The 22,283-nt window shown below is 40.3% G+C and overlaps 1 protein-coding gene across 4 annotated transcripts in view; it reads left to right on the forward strand.

Annotated features, from left to right (window-relative positions):
- GREB1L (GREB1 like retinoic acid receptor coactivator) overlaps positions 1-22,283 on the forward strand; it is a 195,218-nt gene that overhangs the window by 162,933 nt on the left and 10,002 nt on the right. For all 4 annotated transcript variants that reach the window (XM_072604358.1, XM_072604360.1, XM_072604359.1 and 1 more), the window contains 9 exons: positions 5,979-6,094; positions 7,095-7,339; positions 8,978-9,522; positions 11,273-11,375; positions 13,883-14,038; positions 14,443-14,582; positions 17,022-17,183; positions 17,271-17,475; positions 19,873-20,038. In XM_072604358.1, coding sequence (XP_072460459.1) covers positions 5,979-6,094; positions 7,095-7,339; positions 8,978-9,522; positions 11,273-11,375; positions 13,883-14,038; positions 14,443-14,582; positions 17,022-17,183; positions 17,271-17,475; positions 19,873-20,038 — 1,838 coding nt within the window. The remainder of the gene's footprint in view (positions 1-5,978; positions 6,095-7,094; positions 7,340-8,977; positions 9,523-11,272; positions 11,376-13,882; positions 14,039-14,442; positions 14,583-17,021; positions 17,184-17,270; positions 17,476-19,872; positions 20,039-22,283) is intronic.

A 22,283-nucleotide genomic window follows, 5' to 3' on the forward strand; every position in this document is an offset into this window, starting at 1 on the left:
TCAGGTCCATCACTGCAGCACCACCTAGCTGCCTCTAAGGAGAGAGTCCACTATACTGAACTTCCAGGATTCAGAGTCTTCCTATCTTCACCTATCCCTTCATCTTCCCTTTCTGTCTCAGAGGCTTAAAGAGTCCTCCCTTTGATTAGTCTTAAGTTTGCCTGATTTTACCCCCAACCTCTGATTCAGGAATCCCTGTCTTCCACCAGCTGTCTTTCAGATTATCTGTTTCCCCAATAACCAAAGGGAAATGGTGTTCTACAACTGAAAGCATCAGATTTAGAGTCAAGGTGAGGATTCAGATCCTAATTCTACCACTTACTGTTTGTATGACCATGGGCAATCCTTTTCCTCATCTGTAAAATAAATAAAGAGATTGGTCTATATAACTTCCAGGGGCCTCTCTGGCTCTAAAGCTAAGGTCTCTTTTTAGCATCTCTTGTTGATATTCATTCTCTCCAACTACAGGTACAGAAAGGAAATGGTCACTTTGGGTTTAATATTTGCTGACTTTGTTCCAGATGAGTATAACACATAGCCATCTGTTTTGTCATAAGTAAGGTAGATTTCCTTCTCTTCAGCATCAGAGGGGCCCATCTAAAATAGAACCCATTCATTAATTTTCTTCTGTGCAGTGGCTGGTGTCAGGTTGACGAACCACTGAGATCATAACAAACTCTGCCAAGAGGTAGAAACTCTTGTCTTTTATTAAAATCAGTATAGTCTTATTCAGCCGTGAGGTATGAAATTTTATGGATAAATATTGCATCTCCCCCTAATTTTTGTAGTAATACGACACATTCACAATTATGACGAGATTTTAGCAAGTGACATTGGTTTCATGGAATGAATAACAGGGAAATTTAAGACACCCTTCTTATTCTTCATAGCATTTTTTTCTTGTATTTTTCTAAGTTCTAAGGTTGTTGTAGGTACTCACAGAACCTCAGATCACAGGAGTGGTAGGATATTTAGATCCCCATTTTAAAGGAATGGTACCTTATGGCACTTATTATCTGTCCCATTGGCTATTTGGAGGTCTGCACTTGAAGATTGTGGGTGTTGTTCAGTCATTTCTGACTCTTTGTGACCCTATTTGGAGTTTCTTGGCAGTGGTTTGCCATTTCCTTCTCTAACTCATTTTTGTAAATGAGGGAACTGAGGCAAATGGGGTTAAGTGACTTGCTCAGGATCACACAACTAGGAAGTATCTGAGGCCAGATTTGAACTCAGGAAGATCAGTCTTCCTGACTTCAGGCTCAATGCTCTAACCACTTCACCACCTAGCTACATTTAAAGGTACCAAGTAAGTATATTGTACAGGGTAACACCTGATAAATCGTTGTCGAATGAGACATATAATGTATATTTTACATTGCTAACAAAATGGGAAAGGTGAAGGAATTCAGTCAGATAACTCTAATTCCTTTGTGCTCGCCATGCCCTCTTACTGCAGAAGGGTGAGAACTCAGACTACATGTATTTTTGGGGTTTTCTCATAAGTCCTTGTTCTGTTTTAGTTATCCTTTCTTTATCACTGTGCTAACTTGGGTAGCATACTTATACTCCCAGTCACTGGTTCAGAGTCCCTTAGGAGAAAATTAAAATCACCATATTGAGCTATTTTTTTGCCCTAACAAAAATAAAATAAAAGTGAAGGGCCTTTAAAGGCTATAGTAGAACAGATTCTGTCCTTTAAGGCATCTGTTGGCTGTGGAACCCTCTAACCAACATCCTGTTTAATTGCAAAGCTCCAGGGATATAAATTTAATAACACCTCTCAATCCAGAACTTCAAACTGGACAGCTACATAGTTTGTTTCAGTCCCAATGAGGTCTTTTTTTTTTTAATTAGAAAAAGTCTCAGGGTCCAGATTCAATCTGCTTCTCCTGTCATCAGAGATACTGAAGTGGAATTTGTACAATTACTTGTTGCTACAAATGTCATAAAGGGGTTGGGCTCAAAGGATCCAAATGACTCAGATTGTGAACCTAAGTGAACCTTCCAAATGGTTCAGACCAGCCTAAACCAGGACCAGACCACCCCATGTGGAATCAGTAGACCATCCAGACTCACCCAATCAAGGGATACTTCCTGGCATAGTCCAAAACTGCTGGAATATCTTTGGATAATTGCTTTCAACCTTGGTCTTGATGTTTGGTTCTTGCATAGTATTCCACATAGTTCTCCAGGATAGCCCTAGGGATCCCTTGACTCTGCATGGTAGTTTTGTATGGTTTGCATGAGGACGCAACCCAACCTCCCTGTGTCAAAATGTCTTAAAAATCTCAAAATTACCAGTCCATATCAAGACCCTATTTGTAATCTCTTCTTTTAGCAGTTGGGGAAGTGACTATGTGAAAATATTATAAGATGCTCATACCATAGACGGGAATATATAGCAGCCCTGCCAAATAATCCCCCATTTACTCATTTATTTCTTTACCATTCCCCTTCCCTTTTAGTGGCAGAAGTAGGTCCACCTAATTGTCTGCTATCTCTGTTTCCAGTACACTGTCTCAGTTCTATTTCTACCTGTCCTATTTTACATTTTGTTCAATTTGTAGTTTGCCTCAAATTCGAAAGAAATTCAAAAGGAGGTGTAGGTGGATAGAGAGAGGAAGGGAAAGAAATTTCTTCAGAAGGGCAGAGGAAGGCATTAAAATAAAGTAGGCTGCTTTGAAACTGAACTTCAGGGTCATTCCTGGACTAAACATTTAGCCACACTGCTCTGACCTTAATAAAACTGACAAGATTTTAATGTTTAAAAGTCTTTTGGGAAGTAATGTCATTCTGAACCCACGATCAGTTGGTAGAGATATCTAGGCAAATAACTTTGTAAAAGAAAAAAATATCTTTTTGTGATTGGAATGCTACCAACCAAGGTTGTAAATGACGTTTGTTACTTTTATCAAAAATAACTTGAAGATAAAACTTCTTGTAGCCGTTCAGCATAACCACTGTCATCCCACCATCGTGACCTGATTTCAGAGTACTTGGCAGTAGAGTAGACTAATGAGGTTCCCAGGAGAGGCTATTCAAATTCTATAGATAATAGGAAAGTAATGAGCAATCAGCACCAAAATAAACCTTGAAGTGCTTAAAAAGAAAAAAAGGAAAGTAATGAACAGTAAGTATCATTCTCTTTCAGAGAATCTTCTCAACAGGGTGATTCAGCTAATGTGCATCAGTCAAATGAGGGAATGATTGCGTTCCCCTTCGTGTGGCAAGTGTGTAGGGAAGGACATTTTCCTGAAGCATCTTTTTCTTAATGCAGTTTTATTTTTTCTTTCTGATGAAATGAATTTTAAGATACCACAAGCCTTTTAAACTTAGATCTAATTACTCAGAATAGTCAACTCCAAGTGATAGGTGAAAAAATTGTGCCATGCTTTTCTTCTGCCTTAAAATATGCCTGTGGTTCAGGTTTCTCTGTCGCCAATTTCAAATTGAAAGAATTGTGGGTATATTTCTGAAGATTAGTTTTCTTTCATTAGGCCTGCACTCTTTATGAGGACATAAGCAGATGACTATCTCCCATTCTCTATCATAATTTTCCAGGGGCTTTTTAAAATTTTGGTTTTTATATGGCATCCTCTGATTATTTTTGAGTATGTTAGTATTCTGAATGCGTAACTGTATTTTCATTAATCCCTGGTTCTTTATGCCCTGATCATTGGGTTTCACTTTTGACTATCAGTGCCATTAAACCTTAGAATCATCTAGAAGGCTTAGTGGATAGAGTGCTGGGCCTGGAGTCAGGAAGATTTGAGTTCAAGTCTGGCCTCACACACTTACTGTGTGACCATGGGCAAGTCACTTGACCTCTGTTTGCCTCAATCTACTGGAGAAGGAAACGGCAAACCATTCCAGTATCTTTGCCAAGAAAATCCCATGGACAGTATTGGCTGTGATCCATAGAGTCTTGAGTCGGACACAACTGAACAATAATAATCTCTAAGCCAAGTCTAACTCTTGTTGTATAAACCCTTAATGGTAACATAAACAAAAAGTCTTAGGAATTTTATTTTAAAATAATAGTAATTGTAGTTATTCAAGAGAGTGAATTTTTTATAGCATAGTAGACACTAAAATGGAAGTAACATGATTATCTCATTTGGACATCTTTAAGGAGGTTTATATTTTCAGTCTTTTAGAAAATAACCTTTTGGAAAGGCTAGTAAGTTTGAAGACCCCAAGTCAGTAATTATTTATGTTAGTTGCTTTAAAGTAAACATAACAATTTATAGTTTTTAAACTGCTAAAATAAAATAAAGCAGACATGAAAAAGAGTCAGTTTCTAAGTAATATTTATTTGGTGATTAGTTTTCTTAGAGAAAGTAGTATCTATTTAAATAAAGTTTACTAATTCATCATTTATTTATAAAGCTGTCTTTTTGATCAAGTCCGTAGGCATTTATTTATTGGGATTACTAAGTGCTAGGCACTGTGCTAAGCATTGGGAATACCAAATACAAGAAAAAAAAAACAAGACTCTGTCTGTCTTCAAGGAGCTTACATTCTGATGGGGAGAGACATAAAAATAAAATAAAAGGGAATTGTAAAATTGGGAATAGTGAAGGAAGAGATAAAGGTACCCAGTGCAGAGGCATTGTTGCTATGTTTGTCCTTCATTTTCAAAGAAGACCATGCCATCAGAGAAATGATGACATGACTTGCACTTGACTTTGTTTTGAGTGAGGGAGGGCTGTGCAGGTCACCAGCCTCACTTCTCCTCCAGAGCCACCTGAATCCAGTGACCAGATATTCATTAGAATGAGTGGAGACAGCCCAGGATATAGTAGGAGACCGTGGCCCCTTTAGGCTAAGGTCTATTCAGGTAGTGACTTAGAGTGAGGTAACACCCCTCCAGTGAACAGGCTTCTTTAAGAAGTAGTCAGGAAATGGCCTCTTTAATGAGCAAAAGAAAAAAGTAACTAAATCAGACGGGGAGAGAAAGAGCAACAGTTACTACTGATAATCACTATTAAGCCAGGAGGGTCCAGAAAACACTCCTTAAGTGGAGCTTGGGCAGGGACCTATTGTTGTCCAGTCTATGGGCCTCAGAGTGCACTAGGTTTAGGGTTTTGGGGAAGAAAGAGAGAAAAAAAGAGAGGAAAGAAGAGAAGAAAAGAAGGAAAAAAAGAGAGAGAAAGAAAGAAAGGCGTTGTAGAGAAAGTCTGGAGGAGACAGGAGCATAGCCTGGAGAAGAATGAAGACATGGCTGGCCCAGGCATCCTTCATAACATGGAGATTTTGAAAGAAATTGGCCAGAGGGATGGGTTCAAGGTACTTCCAGTGGGTGAAGACCAGGAACAGAGTGAGCTTCTGTCTCGAGAGTCCAGAGTGCATCCCAGAAAGCAAGGAAAACTTTTTTAGATAAAAACTCCAGGGTTTTTATCTGTAAAGAGAGTCTTTGGATCATTTTCATTGTCAGATCAGATGACCAAAAAATGTATAATATTACACATTTCATGATGTTTCATATCACTATAAAATAATGATAGATGATGCTTGTTTCATTCTTCAAGATTTGCAAAGTGCTTTAAACACGTGATTTCATCTGGTCCTCACAACTATTTCCTGTTAGTTGTAATTCAGTGTTAGAAATTGGGATGAAAACTACAAGTCACATTCTGCCTTGAACTGACTCAGTCTGCACTCCTTTGGGGAATAATGCGTCCCTGTACTCCAGGGGTTCTTAAGTCCATGAATGAACTCTTCAGAGTAATGTTTTTAAATGCATAAAATATATGATTATAAGGAAAACCAGTTATATTAGAATACAGTTATCAAAATATTTAAAAGTTCATAGACTCCAGGTTAAGAATCCTTGATCTCTCCTATTCATCTACTGAACTGGGCTGGGATTCCTTTGGGGTTGTAGTCTCTTCTAGAATTTAGTTCCACAGATCTATGTGAAGATGGACCCTGAAATAGGAGCAGTTTAATTTTATTAAATGGATTTCTTTCTGCAGAGTTGGAGAGGAAATGAACAAGAAGAGTGGATCCCTCGGACCTATCAGGATTTAGAAGGTCTACCTTGTATTGTAATATTAACTGGAAAAGACCCACTTGGAGAATCTTTTCCGAGGTACTATTTAAACAACCACTTGTCACCTTCCACCAGTCATTCAGAGAGAGAGACATTAAGGCCAAGATGGGTTATATAAACCATAACTTACATGCTTTTATACACACACACACGTATATGTATATATATGGTTATATACATATATATTTATATGGTATTATATGTGTGTATGTATGTGTGTGTGTATATCATAGTCATGGCTGCCATTCCATTCTATGTCGGTGTTTACATCACAGTTCTGTAGGGGTGCAGGAAATACTGTCTGATATTCTGTCATCTGGCTGGTCTGGAAATTGCTACCTTGATAAAAGAAGGTACCTTAGTTTTAGAAAAATCCACAGGGTTAGAGGAGACAACCATATGGGGAGGCCAAGTGCTACAAGTGGGTACTGCCTATTACTGGAAAAAAAATACCCCTTTTTATGAGTGACTGAAATAATGTATCCTGTTGATCTGTTAGCTCTATTACTGTTGACCCAAATATGTAACACAAAACATTTTGCTTTAGAAACATCTGTTCTTGGATAGAGACCTTGTTACCTTTGTAAGTAAAACCTCATAGGTTGTTTAGAAAATTTGTCAACTGTCCATTCGTGAATTATTTGGCAAAATGTTTAAGTATCATAGAGAGAGAGCCTCTCCACCACATCCCCTTGTCACTCGTCAGCTTCAGGGGAAGGAAACCATAATCAAAGACAGCTACAGAAAGAGTCCCTGCCTCCCTGGGTCAGAGCAGGCCTAGAAAGCCATACTGCTGGAGCAGTAACCTCGTGCCCCTCCAGTAATCGCCATGAGCAGTCCTGCTCTTCAGCTGCTGTTTTGTGAATATGGGAAGTATCATTGTTGGTGGTAAAGAGGGGATGGAAACAGAAATAATGCATGGCCCACACCAGAGCCAGTACACATAAGGAATACCTCTTGCAAATAAACAAACGTGCACATAGTGGTTCCCATTCAAAATGCAAAGTTCAGAAAAAGAACACAATTTTTTTTTTTACAGGTCCTTGAAGTACTGTGACCTCCGGTTAATTGACTCGAGCTATTTAACTCGAACTGCCTTAGAACAGGAGGTGGGCCTGGCATGTTGCTATGTCTCCAAGGAAGTCATTCGAGGACCCATTGTTGCCCTGGATCTTAGTGAGAAGGAGCACGAGAGAACCAGCATCAGTGAAAACGACTCTGATGAGCTGCTGATTGATTTGGAGAGACCCCAGAGCAACAGTAGTGCGGTTACTGGAACTTCAGGTTGGTAGTTTGGTTCATCTCTTGTATCTCTTTCCTTAGGAGGAATTCTCCAGGGAAAGAGACAGAGGATATGAAGGCTTATGGAGGGCTGTTTATTTAGCTGGGACTACAGAGCAGAGAGGGATAGATCTTGCTTGCCTTCGGTAACCTCTTGCAGCAGGGTTAGTGGAAAACAACAACAGAGCATTTCATGAAAAACCTGTCAGCCAGCCAAAGGAATTCTCATCCATTTTCACAATTTCCCCTAACCCTTAAAAGTATCAAGAAGTATTGAAAATATTATGTTGGTTGTTACGGTAGGGTGATGCCAAATTCCTTCTAGTCCCAGGGGCTTCGAGCTTGTGCTCATTTGCTGGAATGACTTGGCTCGCTACTTCAGTAACAAATCTTTTTTTTTTCTTTTTTATTATTAATTTATTTGTTTTCAGCAATCACTTCCATGTTTTAAATTTTCTCCCCTACCCTCTCCAAGATGGCATGCAATCTTATATGGGTCTACACATACTTTCCTATTAAACACATTTTCACATTAATCATGTTGCGTAGAAGAATTAAAACAAATGGGAGAAACCATGAGAAAAACCAAAACAAAACATAACAAAAGAGAAAATAGTCTGCTTCATTCTGCATTCTGACTCCATAGTTCTTTCTCTGGATGTGCATGGCATTTTGCATCGAGTCCTTTGGGAACGTTTAGGTCCTTACATTGCTGTGAAGGGCTAAGTCTGTCAGAAGCAGTCCTTGCACGCTGTGGCTGTATTCAGTAACAAATATTAACCCACCTATGGTGTTAGCGTTATTTTTTCCTTCCTTCACCCAATATACTACAAAGTGGTGGTTCTAAGTAGGCCAGCTCAGCATGGGTTGTTTGTAGTTAGCCTTTTTCTTGACTCTCTTAGTCCTTGCCCTCATTCTGTTCTCTAGAGGGGGTGATAGAGCTGCTGAAGGATTTCCCTCTCCCAACTGCCCCCTTAGTTAGACCTCTCTGCACAAAGACTGGCTGATCAAATGTATTGGGGAGAGCAACTGAGTCAGAGGATCCTTTCTGAGGTAGTGAAGTCCATTACTGATGGTTTATAAGGGTCCCCCAGGGATCTGCAGGCTGGTCTCTAGTACAAATGCTTGTAATGTAATGTTAACAGAATTTGATCTATATTAGTGGTCTACTTTCAATTACATTCCTCATCAAAAACACTACTGTTCTTTTATAGCAGTTGGTATTTTTTGGTATTAGCTGTAAGTTAATGATCCCTGAGGTCTTCTGCCCCACCCGAGTTGGTTTAGGGACCAAAAAGTGTGGAAACCACTACTCTCTTTAGTTGTGGTAGCACTTTGCTCACTCTCAGCCAGGAATTGAAAAGCCAACAGTATTCTCCACTCAGCCTCCTTTGGCCAGGAAAATGCTCTAGCTTGTTGGTATTATTCATGTAGACTCCATGTAGGCCATGAGAGACACAAGGATTCTGAGTGAGTAGCTTTGAAGATGAACTTGAAACAGAATCCTTCCCACTGGCACAGCTGTCAGCTGACATTGACTTATGGGGTATGGTCTTCTTCATGCTCGGGAATGTTGGGTATTCCTCCTCTACTGAGTATCCTAGGTGGGTGGGTATCAGGTGGTTTGTTTTCCTCTTTTAGGTTCCATAACAGAGAATGGAGTGAGCTCGTCTTGTGCAGCCCAGAAGCAAAGCTTCCAAAATGCATCCAACAGCTCAAGGCTTGATGAAGGGGTCTCTCCAGAACCCCCTTCGGGGGAACCCTTGAAGCAAGAGTGTGATTCCCTGGGCCATCAGATGGCAAGCAGTACCACATCCAAGCCTTCCTCTTCCTCCTCCACATCCCGGACTTTCCAGTGGTCAGGACAACCCACCAAAGGCTGCAAGGGTTTGCATGTGTCCCTTCCACGTATTGTGATACTGTCCAAAGCTGCCTACTGCCTCCTGGGCTCTCAGAAGAGTGGACAATTGCCTTCCTCTTCTTCCCTCCTTCCCCATGCAGATGTGTCATGGGTGAGCTCTTTAAGACCCTTTCTGCACAAGGATATGACCAGTGAGGAGCAGTCCCTCTACTACCGCCAGTGGACAGCTGCCCGGCAGCATCATGCTGACTACAGCAACCAAGGGGATGCCACTAGTCCCCGGAGCTTCCATCCCCGCAGGCTGCTGCTCACAGGGCCCCCACAGGTAAGTGGCCTCTATCCAAAGCCTTCTATATGGATCCTGGCTAGAGTGATCTAGAAGAAGGGGACACAGATGCTTCAGAGCGGGAATTATAGGACAGGATCATCTAGGAGTGGCCTAAGGGATGACCTAAAGAATAAGGGCTGCCCAGTAATTCAAGGGTTGGAAATAAGCCAAGAGCATTCTAAAAGAAACCAAACAGAGCTCTCTCTTCAAAGATTTTTTATAGTACCATTATTTCTTATTGCAAACCCTGCCCCCAAAACTAGAAGCAGCCTACGTATGCCTGGTAGGAAGTTTCCAATAGGGAAATTAAATAAATTGTGATACATTAATGTTATGGAAAATTATAATGCAATTAAAATTGACCACTATGAGCAATATAAAAAATGTGAAAAGCCCTTTAAGAAAACAATCCAAAGCAGAATAGACCACATATGATAAAATAGCTAATAATAATCATTTTAATGTTTGCAAAGCCCTTTATATAGGTTATCTCATTTTATCCTCACATCAAGGATAAAATGAGAGGTAGGTACTATTATTATCCTCATTTTACAGATGAAGAAATTGAGGCAAACAGGTTAAGTGACTTGCTCACAGCTAGTGAGTGCCTGAGGCTAGGTTTAAACTCAGGTATTCCTGACTCCAGGCCCAATGCTGTATTCACTGAGCCACCTTGTACCTCTTTAAAAAATAAATACAGCAAATAAAAAATAAAAGAGGAAAAAATGAATGAGAATGAATGAATAGACCAAGAATGAATTGGAGACGTAGAGAGAATAATTATAAAGTTGTAATATGATGTACACTGAAACCATTTATGTAAATGTTAATATCTGTAAAGCAATTCTAATTGAATGTGTTCATGTTTAATATAAAACTTAGAATAAGTCATTAATTAAAAAAATAAGTAGGGACACAACTTGTTCTGCCTGGCCCTTGAGGACAGAACCGTGGGTAACAGTTCTGCGGAGGCAGATGTCAGCTCTGTGAAAGGACAGACTTCCCGATGCTTAGAGATGGTCAGGAAGGGAGCAGGCTGCTTTGGGAGCTCATGAATTCCTTGTCACTCTAGATATTGAAGCAAAAAGTTAAAAACCTGTAGTTGGGGACACTATAAAAACTATCCTTGTTTCAGTTTATTATTAGCAGCAATAATGTGAATAATAGCTGGCATTTATAGAGAACTTTAAGGTTTATAAAATGCTTTATGAATGTTAATTCATTTCATACTCATAATGACAGACTATTATTATGTAGCTATCAAGTAGGTGCTATTATTATTTTCATCTGTAAAACGAGTAAACTGAGACAAACAGAGGTTAAGTGACTTGCCCAGTGTGGCACAGCTGTTAAGTATTTGAGGTCAGATTTGAACTCAAGATCTTCCACAAGTACACCTACTTACTGTAATAGATGATCTCTGATGTGTCTTCCAATTCTAAATTCTATAATTCTAATATACCATCAATTTTACCAATAGGAAATGTTGAAAATGATTATGAAAATTTTTTACCAAATTTTGTATTTACTTTTATATGATTTTATTCTTTTTAATAAAGGTACATTTTTATGTGTTTAGAAAATAAAGAAAAGAAATAGCATCCCTAGTCTGTCCCTTTCTGAGTTACAAGTAGCTGATGCATTTTTTTTTTTACTAATGTAACGTTTATTTATTATTAATGAAATGTTCAATTTTTTCACTCTTTGCATTCTGTTTTCTTCTCCTGCCTCAAAATGTTTCCATCAGGTGGGAAAGACTGGCTCATATCTACAGTTCCTCAGGATTCTCTTCCGCATGCTCATCAGGTTACTGGAGGTCGATGTCTATGATGAGGAAGAGATTAATATTAGTAAGTGTGGGACAAGAATTCTCAAATGCCTTTTTGTGAGGTAAAATGTAGGAGGGAAAGGGGAAGGGAGGGTATGAATTACAGAGAAAATTAAATTGTCCCATGTTTCTGTCATCGTCAGGTATTTCGTTTGTAAAAAGCCTTTTGAAGGCTTCTTTTGTATCCCCAGCAGGCATCATGCTGGGTGAATTTAATAGGTGCCTAGTAACTATTTGCTGAGTGAACGAATGGAAAAGCATGTGGTTAGCCCTCGGCTATGTGCCAAGTACTGTGCTAAGCCATAAAGATAGAGAGAAGTGAGCTGGGCCCTGCTTCCAAAAGTGGGGGAGATGACCCACATTGAAGTGTGTGCTGCAGGGAAAGTGGAAAGGGCCTTTAGACTATACCGCCAAGGCAGATGGCAAAGAGGGTATGAAAGAACTGAGGCTAGTGGGATATCCTGAAGTTTAACGTTGTCATGTTCTCATACTGGGTGGCCCAGGTAGCCAGAATGTAGTCTTGTCTTCAGTCAGCCTCTGTCTCTTGGGGGCTTTCTCTCTGTTTCCATTAACAAGACAATTAAATGGCTAAGGAAACTGGAATTTAAAATCATTTCCTTATTTCCAGTAAGATAGAGGGAACAGTGCTCAATGAGGGCAGTAGTGAAGCAGAAGACTCTGGTTGCCAGTAATAATAATAACTCAAGTTTACATAGAACTTTAAGATTTATAAAGTGCTTTGCTTTCAACCCTGTAAAATAGGTAAGCACCTTTCTCATTGGGCGACGAGAAAAAAGTTCAGTGAGTAGAACTTTAACTGTCCATGTCTCCTTTCCAGTTTGGTTTCTCTTTTTTCACTCCAAAGTTTAAGCACCTTGCTCCTTTTGTCGTGAGTCTAACAAAGAGATGGGTACCAGGGAGGAATGATAGATATCCTGTCCTGCCTACACCCAGAAACAGATCAGATGCTTCTAGCTAGGCACACTGGAGCCCACTCCTATTAGCTTAGGAGAGCTGATTGTTAAAAATTTTCCGTGTGAGCATTTGTACCTTGGAAATTGACAAATGCTTCAGTTGGGGTTTGATTTATTGTCTTGCTAAGTTGTCTAGACTTATGAAAGTAACAGAGAAATTTTTGATAATGTAGATTAAACTTTAAAATGTTATGCAGGCTTTTAAAAATTTTTTAATTTTACAGAAAACCATTTGTTAAACATTTTCCAGCACCCCCCCTGAGTCCATCCCTAGTGGGATGTAGCTACAATAGGGAAGACTTGTGAATTCAGCTCCAATATAGATCCAGGGGTGGGGAACCTGTGGCTTCAAGGTCACATGTGGCCCGCTAGGTCCTCAAATGCATCCCATTGACTGAATCCAAACTTCACATAACATATCCCCCTATTAAAGTTGGACACCATCAAAAGACTGCACCCAAGGTCCTAGAAGGCCACATGTGACCTCAAGAACACAGGTTCCTCACCCCTGGTAGACCTTTAACAAATCATACAGTCCACCACTGGCCTGTATCACTTGATGGTTGGACCTGGCTAACCTTTTGTCCCTCAGGAATAACCTTTGAGAACCCCAAACCATGTCCTTAGCACAGTGTGACACCAGATCGAATAGGGTATTAGTGGTGATTTCTGTATCACGTCATAACCATTTGGGACTTTAATCTACAATAATGACTTTTAAGACAATTGAGCTATGAATCAAGACTGAAGAGAAAAATGTAGGGCTTTTTAGTAAATGATTCTGTTTGGCCAGTTTATTTTATGAGTTCCCCCTGGATTAGGATTGATATAATTGACTTCTGAAAAGACATGCTGAAATATTCCTGCGGTAGTGTTCTCAGATGAATAGATAATGTTACTCTACAGGGCAAAGGGATTCCTGCAGTTGGGCTTTTTTGGAAGATTTTTGCTCATTTTCTCTGTCATTGAAAGTCAATATAAATTACTTGTTCGTGCTTGGAAATTTTATTTGATTCCAGCATTCCATTCTGAACTGAAGAAATTTTGGGGGGCATTAGTACATGTGCATTTTGATGACCCACATGAATTTTAAAATTGAGAAGACACTAAATTTGAAAGATTCTGTACATGTGCAGTTCTAACCTGGTAAAGCTGAAAGCTCAGAATGTCTCAGCGGTGAGATATTGTTTGGTGGTAGAAGGCTAAGATATTGGGAAAATTCAACTGCACAGTTAGAAGCTGACTGCCAAGCAGTATTGTGCCTATAGGAACTGTGTGCTGATTGATCCGGGCAATTCTAGATTTAGGAGTTGATTCCACAGATTTCTGGGTTTCTAAATCGAGTGAGTAACAAAAGCTCAAAAGCTGCCTAATAGGGCTGCATTTTCCAGTGCACAAATCTGACAACCTTATTATGATTTTTCCTACCCTGTGACAGCAGAAGGTCCCCCATTTTTCTGAAATGTCTCGGACCTCTTCAACCTTTGCTTTTTATGATTTTTCTTCCTTCCTGATTTGCACAAAGTCTCACATCTCTGTCTGATCTCTGCTTTAGGTCACAGTGAGAACAGTGAGATCACTCTGTCGGAGAGGGATCCCTGGCCTGACATTGAGAACTTTGGCAAAATGCCTTTTGATGTCAGTGTACATGATCCCAAGTACAATCTAATGAGTCCAGTGTTCACTGAAAAGTTGGCTGGAATCAAGCAAGGTTAGTGCAAATTGAGTCATACTTTCCAGTGCTAAATGTTCCAGAGAGTCTCAGGAATTAGTCTCCTGGAACAAGCTGATCCCTAAGAACAGCCTATGGAGACTGTGTGAGTGTCTGTGTGTGTGTGTCTGTATCTACATCTTTGTGTGTACTCTATTAGATGAGATCTCTCTCCCTTTATTAGCTCATTCCGCCCCCCTTTCTTCCTTCCTTCCCTCTTGGTCTCTTTCTCACTCATTAATAAATCAGAAGTTTTGATTTTCAAAACTATAGCTCAAGCCCCTAGTTGTGGGAAAGAACCCTTTCTCAGCTAGTTAAAACTCAGGAGTGGGCTCTTTTCCCCACGTGTATTCAGGTCTTGTGAATGAATCATAGGGTAGATTTTCCCCCTCCTTTGTGTATAGAAGCAAAAAAGGATGCCAAACTTGATGAGTCCAGGAAACGAGAAACCGTCTCCATGATGCTGACCAAGTACGCTGCTTACAACACGTTCCATCACTGCGAACAGTGCCACCAATACATGGACATCAGCCCTGCATCCCAGGTGAGACTTGCCCATCCCTGTTACTACATAAAGACATGGGTGTTTAAGCTGGGCTGGGACAGGGATTCTCAGGTAGGATGTAAATTAAGGAATGAAGAGATGGAAAATGTATTCCTATTTATGACAGAGACTTTCCATAGGCTTTTCCCAGCATACATTTGGTAAAGACTTAGGCCTGATAATGTGAAAGACATATTGACTAGTGGCCAAAATGTGTGATGCAATGATCTGGAAAAGTTGGTGGTCATTTTTTATTAGTTAGAGGAAAGAGAACAGAGAATTAGTTCTACATTATATCTAGAAGTCCTAAAAGCATTTCATGTGTGACATACCTTGTTTTCATACTAGAAACACTATCCTTAAATAATTAGGTTATAGGAGTATAGATAAAAGGAAAGTTGTATTTTTTTTTTTTTATGTGACAGTGTCACTGACTTCTAGTTGTATTTCCTATTTGGCTACTGAGTTGCCCTAAACCAGCAATGTTCTTACCCTGGCATGGAATGTAATTGATGAGGGAGCTTGGAAAATAGAATTATTTGTTGGTGTATACAGCTAGAATCAAATACACAGGGAGACATGAGCTCACTTGCCATTATATCACCACCTTCTTAAGGCATATTTGAGCAGCACAGATGAAGGCAGAGGAAGTTACCCACATCTTGGGGAGTAAAGCACTTCTCTCCCCACTTTACCTGGAGAAAAATTATTCTCTTGTTATTGGGTCAGAATAATTTCTCTCCCTTAAAGATCTTTAGCTATGAAGAACTAGGTTTGTTACCCCGAGAAAAAATAAACAGAAGGTAGATAACCTGGGTCCAGCTGACCATTATTTCCCCACACTTCTTCATTCAATCTTAGCTAAAACTATAAATCTGTTGATAGTAAAACTATAAAGGAGTTGGTAGAATTTTTTGTTTAGTTTTACTTGTCAGGAATCATAATAATTGGCATATATGTGTTTGTGTGTATGTGTATCACTTGAAGATCTACAAAAGCCTTTATATATGTTAGCTTATGTACGTCTCACAACAACTCTAGGAGATAGGTGCTATAATTATCCCCATTTTACAGATGAGGAAACTGAGGCAGGTGGCGATTAAGTCACTTGCCCAGGGTCACATGGCTAGTAAGCATGTACGCGGTGATTCAGACTCACACCTTCCTGACTCCAAGTCTAACACTGTATACGTTGACTCGTAGCTACTGAAAATATTGAGTCTATAAGACTGTGCACTAAATGTCCCTTGGTATTAAAATGTGTTTTTAAAAAAAGAAAAAAAAGTTTAGAATATTGATGTATTTTCTGTGTGATAGGGGTTAATAGCTGAATTGTCACACACATAATATTTAGACGACTATACTTTGTGATTCTTTTCTTATATGGAGTATAATACTTATTCCTAAATAAACAAACCTAACTACCTCCTAATATCTTACAAATAAAACTGACAAATCATGTTTGAATTGAATCAAGCCTTGGCAGCTTCATTAAGATTTTGTAAGTCATGTGAAGATATCAGCTACAGTCAGTCACTGGACTCAGTTACTGAAAGAACATGGAATATACCCTTCTCTAGAAAATTTTTAAAAAATTATTAGACTTCTGTTTGTCTTGGGATGTGTCATTTGTTCCTGACTGAACTCACAGCTTTGTTGTTTAGTCAGTTCCAACTTTACATGACTCTATTTGGGGTTTTCTTGGCAAAGATACTAGGGTGGTTTGCCATTTCTTCCTCCATTTTACAGAAGAATAAACTGAGGCAAACAGGGTTAAATGACTTAGGGTCACACAGCTAGTATCTGAGGTTGAATTTGAACTCAGGTCTTCCTAACTCCAGCACTCTATCCACTGCACTGCCTGACTGCCCTACTGGGCAGTATAGTCTGGTGGAAAAAGAGTCAGAAGTCCCTCGTTCAAATGCCAACAGCTGCTACTTTTGTTGGGCTGGGCAAACATCAGCCTCACTGCGTCTCACCTTCTTCATCTTTCATGGAGGGAATTTGGCTCAGTGATCTCTAAGGCCCCTTCCAATTCTAAAATGGTATGACCTGTAGAAAACAAGTATTTTTCTCCCTATACCTTGTTGACCATTTAGAATAGAGCATGATACTTCTTAGGTGATTTTGTATTTTGCATGAAAGTAATTATGGTTCAAAGGAAATGGACCCAAGATTCATATGAAGCAGCAGCTGTTCTGTTAATGATGTGGAGAGGATGCATCAGAAATGAAGAACGGCTCCCAAGAAGGAGATGCTTATCCATTGCGGCTCTTTCTGTGTTGGGCTTACAAACACAGGCTTTGGAGGATTTCAAATTCTTGCTAGTTACTGTTAGTCCTGACTCGGTTACTTTATTAGAAAACGAGGTGAGAGACATGGCCAAGCTTTCTGCAAACTCTAGGTTTACATTCTTTTCCCTTTGCTTTGCTGATGCAGATGTCCGACTCCACCCTTCACGCATTCACATTCTCTTCCTCCATGTTGGGAGAAGAGGTTCAGCTCCATTTCATCATCCCCAAATCCAAAGAAAGCCATTTTGTCTTCAGCAAGCAAGGCAAACACCTGGAGAGTATGCGGCTGCCTCTGGTGTCTGATAAGGTGGGTGAGCATTGTGACCAGCCACAGGAAGTGTGAGACTGGGGGAGCCTTCTAGAACTGCTTAGTAGTATGTTTTTCTTTCAGCAGAATTTGAATGTAGTCAAGAGCCCAATCTTCACTCCTTCCAGTGGACGACATGAACACGGCCTGCTAAACCTTTACCATGCGATGGAAGGCATCAGTCATCTTCACCTCCTAGTGATCAAAGAGTATGAGATGCCACTGTATCGCAAATACTGGCCCAACCACATCATGCTGGTGCTTCCTGGCATGTTCAACAATGCTGGTGTCGGTAAGCAGAGATGCATCTTATGGAACCATCTCCTTGTGGCCTAAAACCCAAGACCTAGCAGCTATTTAGAATTAAGGAGTACTGGGTTGTTTCTAAGAAAACGTTCCACCAGTCTGTCACATCTTTGACGCTGGCTTACTGCTAGTGGGAAATGCAGGAATGTTTTCGTTACAACTTTCCCCTGACTTTCTCTATTTAGCACCATATTCCTTTAAAATGTTTTTAGTTCCAAGGACCAGTCTCTGAAGAAGAAATCATTACTATGTACAAAAAAACAGACTGAAAAGTATTTTGCGATATTCCCTTATATACTCAGGAAATGTCATGGAGTGATCTCATAGTACAGTAGTTGAACAGTTAGATGAAGCCCCTGTATTCCAGGGATCACTCTCATTGTGTTTTAGGCCCTGAGGGCATAATTTTGAGCTGAGAAACATCCATAAAGACTATTCCTATATAAAGAGGCTCCAGGTAGCCCAGTCCTGCCCATAGTTTTATGGACACCAGAGAGGCTGAACCAGCTTTTAGGACCAACTTCAGAAAGCATCCTATCACTGGTGCTGATAACATCCATCTGATTGAGCAGTAAAGATGTTAGGAACAATCTTTAATGCCCCTCCCAAGTAAATGAGGAGCAAAGGACTGAATTCCCCCTGCAGACAGTTTGGGGGATACAACTGTTGAGAGAATAGTGGTGATATTTAGAAAACTCTAACCAAATCTGCCATCCAGAGCAGCTGTTGCTCTGGCCACTGGGCCATGGCTCCCCAGTCCAGAATGAAGCTTTCCAGGGTTTAAAGATAAGCTTCTCAATAGGGGTTAATCAGCAGATTGACCTTTCAAGGGGAAGTGATGACAGCTGGGAATTCACTCGGCTCTTTGCCCAAATGAATCTATCACAATGCCACCAGCGTAGTTTACCTGAAATAATATTTCAGAAGCAGAGCTCTCACCATGTACAGATTTTTCTCTATTTCTTTCTCTGCTCTGATAATCATTTTTCTTCCCTTTTCCATCTAATCTGTTCCTTTTTTCTCCCCTCTTCTCTCTTCTTTCCCCTTTGACCTCCCTTAATCTTACACATTTTCAAAGATTAGTCATTTTCTTAAGTAATATTTTATATTCTCTGTTCTTGATTCTAAATTTCATGATTTGAACTTTTTGTCTTTTTCTCTCTCAAAAAATAATTGTCATTATAAAACTAACAAAAATAAATTACTTTTTACTTGCATTCAGCCCTCTTTTGAGTTGTTGTCCGTCAGTGGTTTCTTTATCTTTCAGCTAGAAATAAATAGCAAATTTTACACACACCTCTTTTTGGGGGGGGGGGTTCCAGTGTTTCTACTGTTTTTGTTGGGAGAACACGCTAGTCGTAGCTTTTGGTGTCTGGTATATCCTTTAGTGATAAGTTTTATTTCAAAAATCTGAATGGTTTCCCTGACCTCTTCAAATTTTTTTCTTCTTGATTCCTTCCTATTCTTTCTCTCTCTCTTTATTTCTTGTGTATTCTCCCTTATCTCTGTAAATGAGTGGGTTAGACTGGGATGGATCCTTCTAGCACTGAGTGCTGCTTTTTATTCAAGGCTGTCTCTTTTACACCACATGATGCAGATGCTTTAAAGAGAATATGTTGCATCCAGTCAGTTAGATGATAAAGAGAAGGATAAACCTGAAAACTCCCCAGGTTACAAAATATAGTCTAGGGAGGCCCACTTAGACTTGACTTCTGGTCTTCAAGATAAGTAAGAGTTCTCTAGAAGAAGAATACTCACAACAGCTGGTCATTATATGGCACTTTAAGATTTAATAAGGCACATTCTTTATTTAATTTAATCCTCCCCAAAACTCACTGAATTAGGTACTACAGGCATTATTATTCCTCATTTTACAGATGAGGAAACTGACACTCAAGAAACTAAATGAGTTGACCTTGGTCACACAGCTAGTAAGTATCCATGGTGGTATCAAACCCAAGTCTCTCTTGACATTAGCAGGTTCCAGTGCCCTGGACCCTTTTCAGAGAAGACCCTGTTTTCTCAAGTCTTCTCACACATTGTAGATGCGTAACAGTTTTTGATAAACGAATGAATGCACGAATGAATGAAACCTGAGCTGGGGGAGTATTAATGAAAGTATTGAATCCAGTCATCTCATCATTACTTGGAGTTGCTCCTGGGATCACTGAAAGCCTTGTTCACAGCTATTTTGTGGTGAAAACAGTTCTACTCAGGATGTCTTGTGTTAGGGGACATGAAATCCCCCAAAAGCCTTGCTCAATTCCTGACTAAGTTTCCAAGTCAAGATCAGTGGGGTAGGTTTGGGGATGGAGAGTTTTATCCTGTGAAGGGGATTCAGGCCAAAATCGCTCCATGCAACGGTATTTATGTTGCTTTTCAGGTGCTGCAAGGTTCCTCATTAAAGAACTCTCCTACTACAACCTCGAACTGGAGAGAAACCGCCTGGAAGAGATGGGGGTCAAACGCCAGTGTGTCTGGCCTTTCATAGCGATCATGGATGACTCCTGCGTCTTGTGGAACATTCACAGTGCCCAGGAACCATCCAGGTACAGTACTGGTTACAGGCATGGCGATTAGAGTGAGACAGGAAAATCGAGCAACCAACAAGCATTTAGTAAGCTCCTGCTGGGTGCCAGGTGCTGGGTTAGGTGTTAGAATTAGAAAAAGAGTGAAGTAATCCCTAGAAATACAGAGAATGAGGAGAGAAGAGCACATTCTAAGGGAGAGAAGGCCATATGTAGCCCTCATCCCTACTTAATCCTAATTCCACTTTGAACACATTAGCAAATAGCAAAGAAACCCATTTATGCAAATTCTCACAAAATAGAAGTCAGAGAAGGTCTACATAGGGGAACATATATCAGGCAATACAGAATGAAGGAGCTTTCTCTTTGGGGAGCAAGATAACTCAGCTCAACCAAAAGAGTATCCTTGATCTCACCCAAGAGGAAAACTCTCCAAAATCTCTAGTGTAGCAAACTGGGAATAGGGATGTTCTGGAGACTACATATTCATCTCCTTTGTTCCCAGCCTTTTCCTTCAGCAGCCTCCAGTGGGGTCGGCCTCTTCCATCTTCTCTCTCAAAACTGGATCGCTTAAAGAAGACTCTCATTTGGAGAGTCCCCAGAAGGGGACTGGCTGAAAACTACAGCTCTCATGTCACCCCAATTCCAGTGTACCCCTCATGTCGGGTAGGGCCTTTTTCTCCACCAGTAAGAAGAAAGTCCTTTACCAATGGGCTTTGGAACAGGAGTTATATATACATAAGTATATGTAGGATGAATGCAAAAATATTTCATGCAAATCAGCTATTTAAAGCTTAAAACTGCACTAAGACTTTTGGGGACTATGCTGTGCCGTGCTGCCAGCATCGGCTCTGCAGGCTAATTGATCCAACTCATTACTTCTGGAACATAAAAGAGAACAGGAAAAAAAAATCTTGAGGGTGTCTGTTTTGTGTATGCTTTTCACAACTTCCACAAATTCAAAGTCAAGGTTAAAAAGTTGCCCCCTCAGGTGAGCAGGGCAGGGGAATATGTCCAATCAATTACTTTCCCCTTTTCCATTTTGTCCTTGGGCAGTTCTTTGCTGTAAGTCCTGGAGTTGCAAAACACCTTTGAGCTCATCTAGTGAGGTTCTGAATCCAGAGTTGATGAACTTGTTTGGACTTTTTAAATATTTTCACAGTTGTAGCTTTAACAAAACTGATTTGCTTTGTAATCCTGTATATTTTATTTTATGCATTTAAAAACGTTATTCTGAGAAGGAATCCACCCATAGGTTTTCACTAGGTGTTTTCCCTTGCCCTGCTCTTGCAGGGATCAGTCCTTTCTCCCCTCCTTCCCCATCTTTTCACCTTTTGCACCTGTGAGTTGTCATCTCCAGCCAGATCTTCAGTTAGGATGTTGGAGGGGGGGGGGGCGTAGATTGTCAGCACCTCTTGCCATGTCCGCTGCGGGCTGGCCCCACATGTTCTTTGCTTCCTGTTAGCCTTCACCTGCCTCTTCCTTCCCCTGGCAGGTCCCCTCAGTGCAGCTCGAACCAGGCCTCTTACAGCCTCAGGTGTCAGTAAAAAATGATTTTATCAGGTACCAACAAGAATGTACTAAATATGCCTGCTGTGAGGAGGCGCTCTCTTCTGCCTCTTTTTTATTTTGTCTTGCCAGTGCTTGGCACAGTGCCTGGTATGCACAGGTGTTTATTGATTATTGGTTGGTTTACTGTATGCCAGGCATTGTGGTAAGCCTGGGAGATAGAAAGAAGTGAAATAGTCTCTACCCTCAAAAAGCTTATATTCTAACGAGGGGGAAAAATATGTGTGTATGTGTTTACACATGTGTGCGCGCACACACATACATACATATACATATTGTGCCCAACCTGTGGTAGAGCCTTTCAGTCTTGTCTGTTCAGCCAGACACCTTGACTCCAACATAGTGATGTCATTTTGACTTTCAAGAACTAAGGACAACAACCAACCCACCAGCATATATACATGCATATCCAAAGATGGATGGATGGAGAGAGAGAGGGCTGGAGAATGGGCGTGTGGTTTCATTGGTAAAGGGTGAGGAAACTCTACCAGACTTGCCCCTTCTTTGCAACATTGAGTCTTAGACAAGTACTCAGGACATTTGTTAGAAGCTCCCACAGCCATTACAGGGCAGAGGCAAGGTTTGAACCCAGCTCTCCCTAACTCAGAGACCAGCTTTTTCTCCTTGGCATAAACATGTACAGCGTATTTCATTCTGGGCATGCATTTAGATAGTGTAAGTATCTGCAGACTATATA

The sequence above is a fragment of the Notamacropus eugenii genome, chromosome 4, assembly GCF_028372415.1.
Source record: "Notamacropus eugenii isolate mMacEug1 chromosome 4, mMacEug1.pri_v2, whole genome shotgun sequence".
Classification (NCBI taxonomy): Eukaryota; Metazoa; Chordata; class Mammalia; order Diprotodontia; family Macropodidae; genus Notamacropus; species Notamacropus eugenii.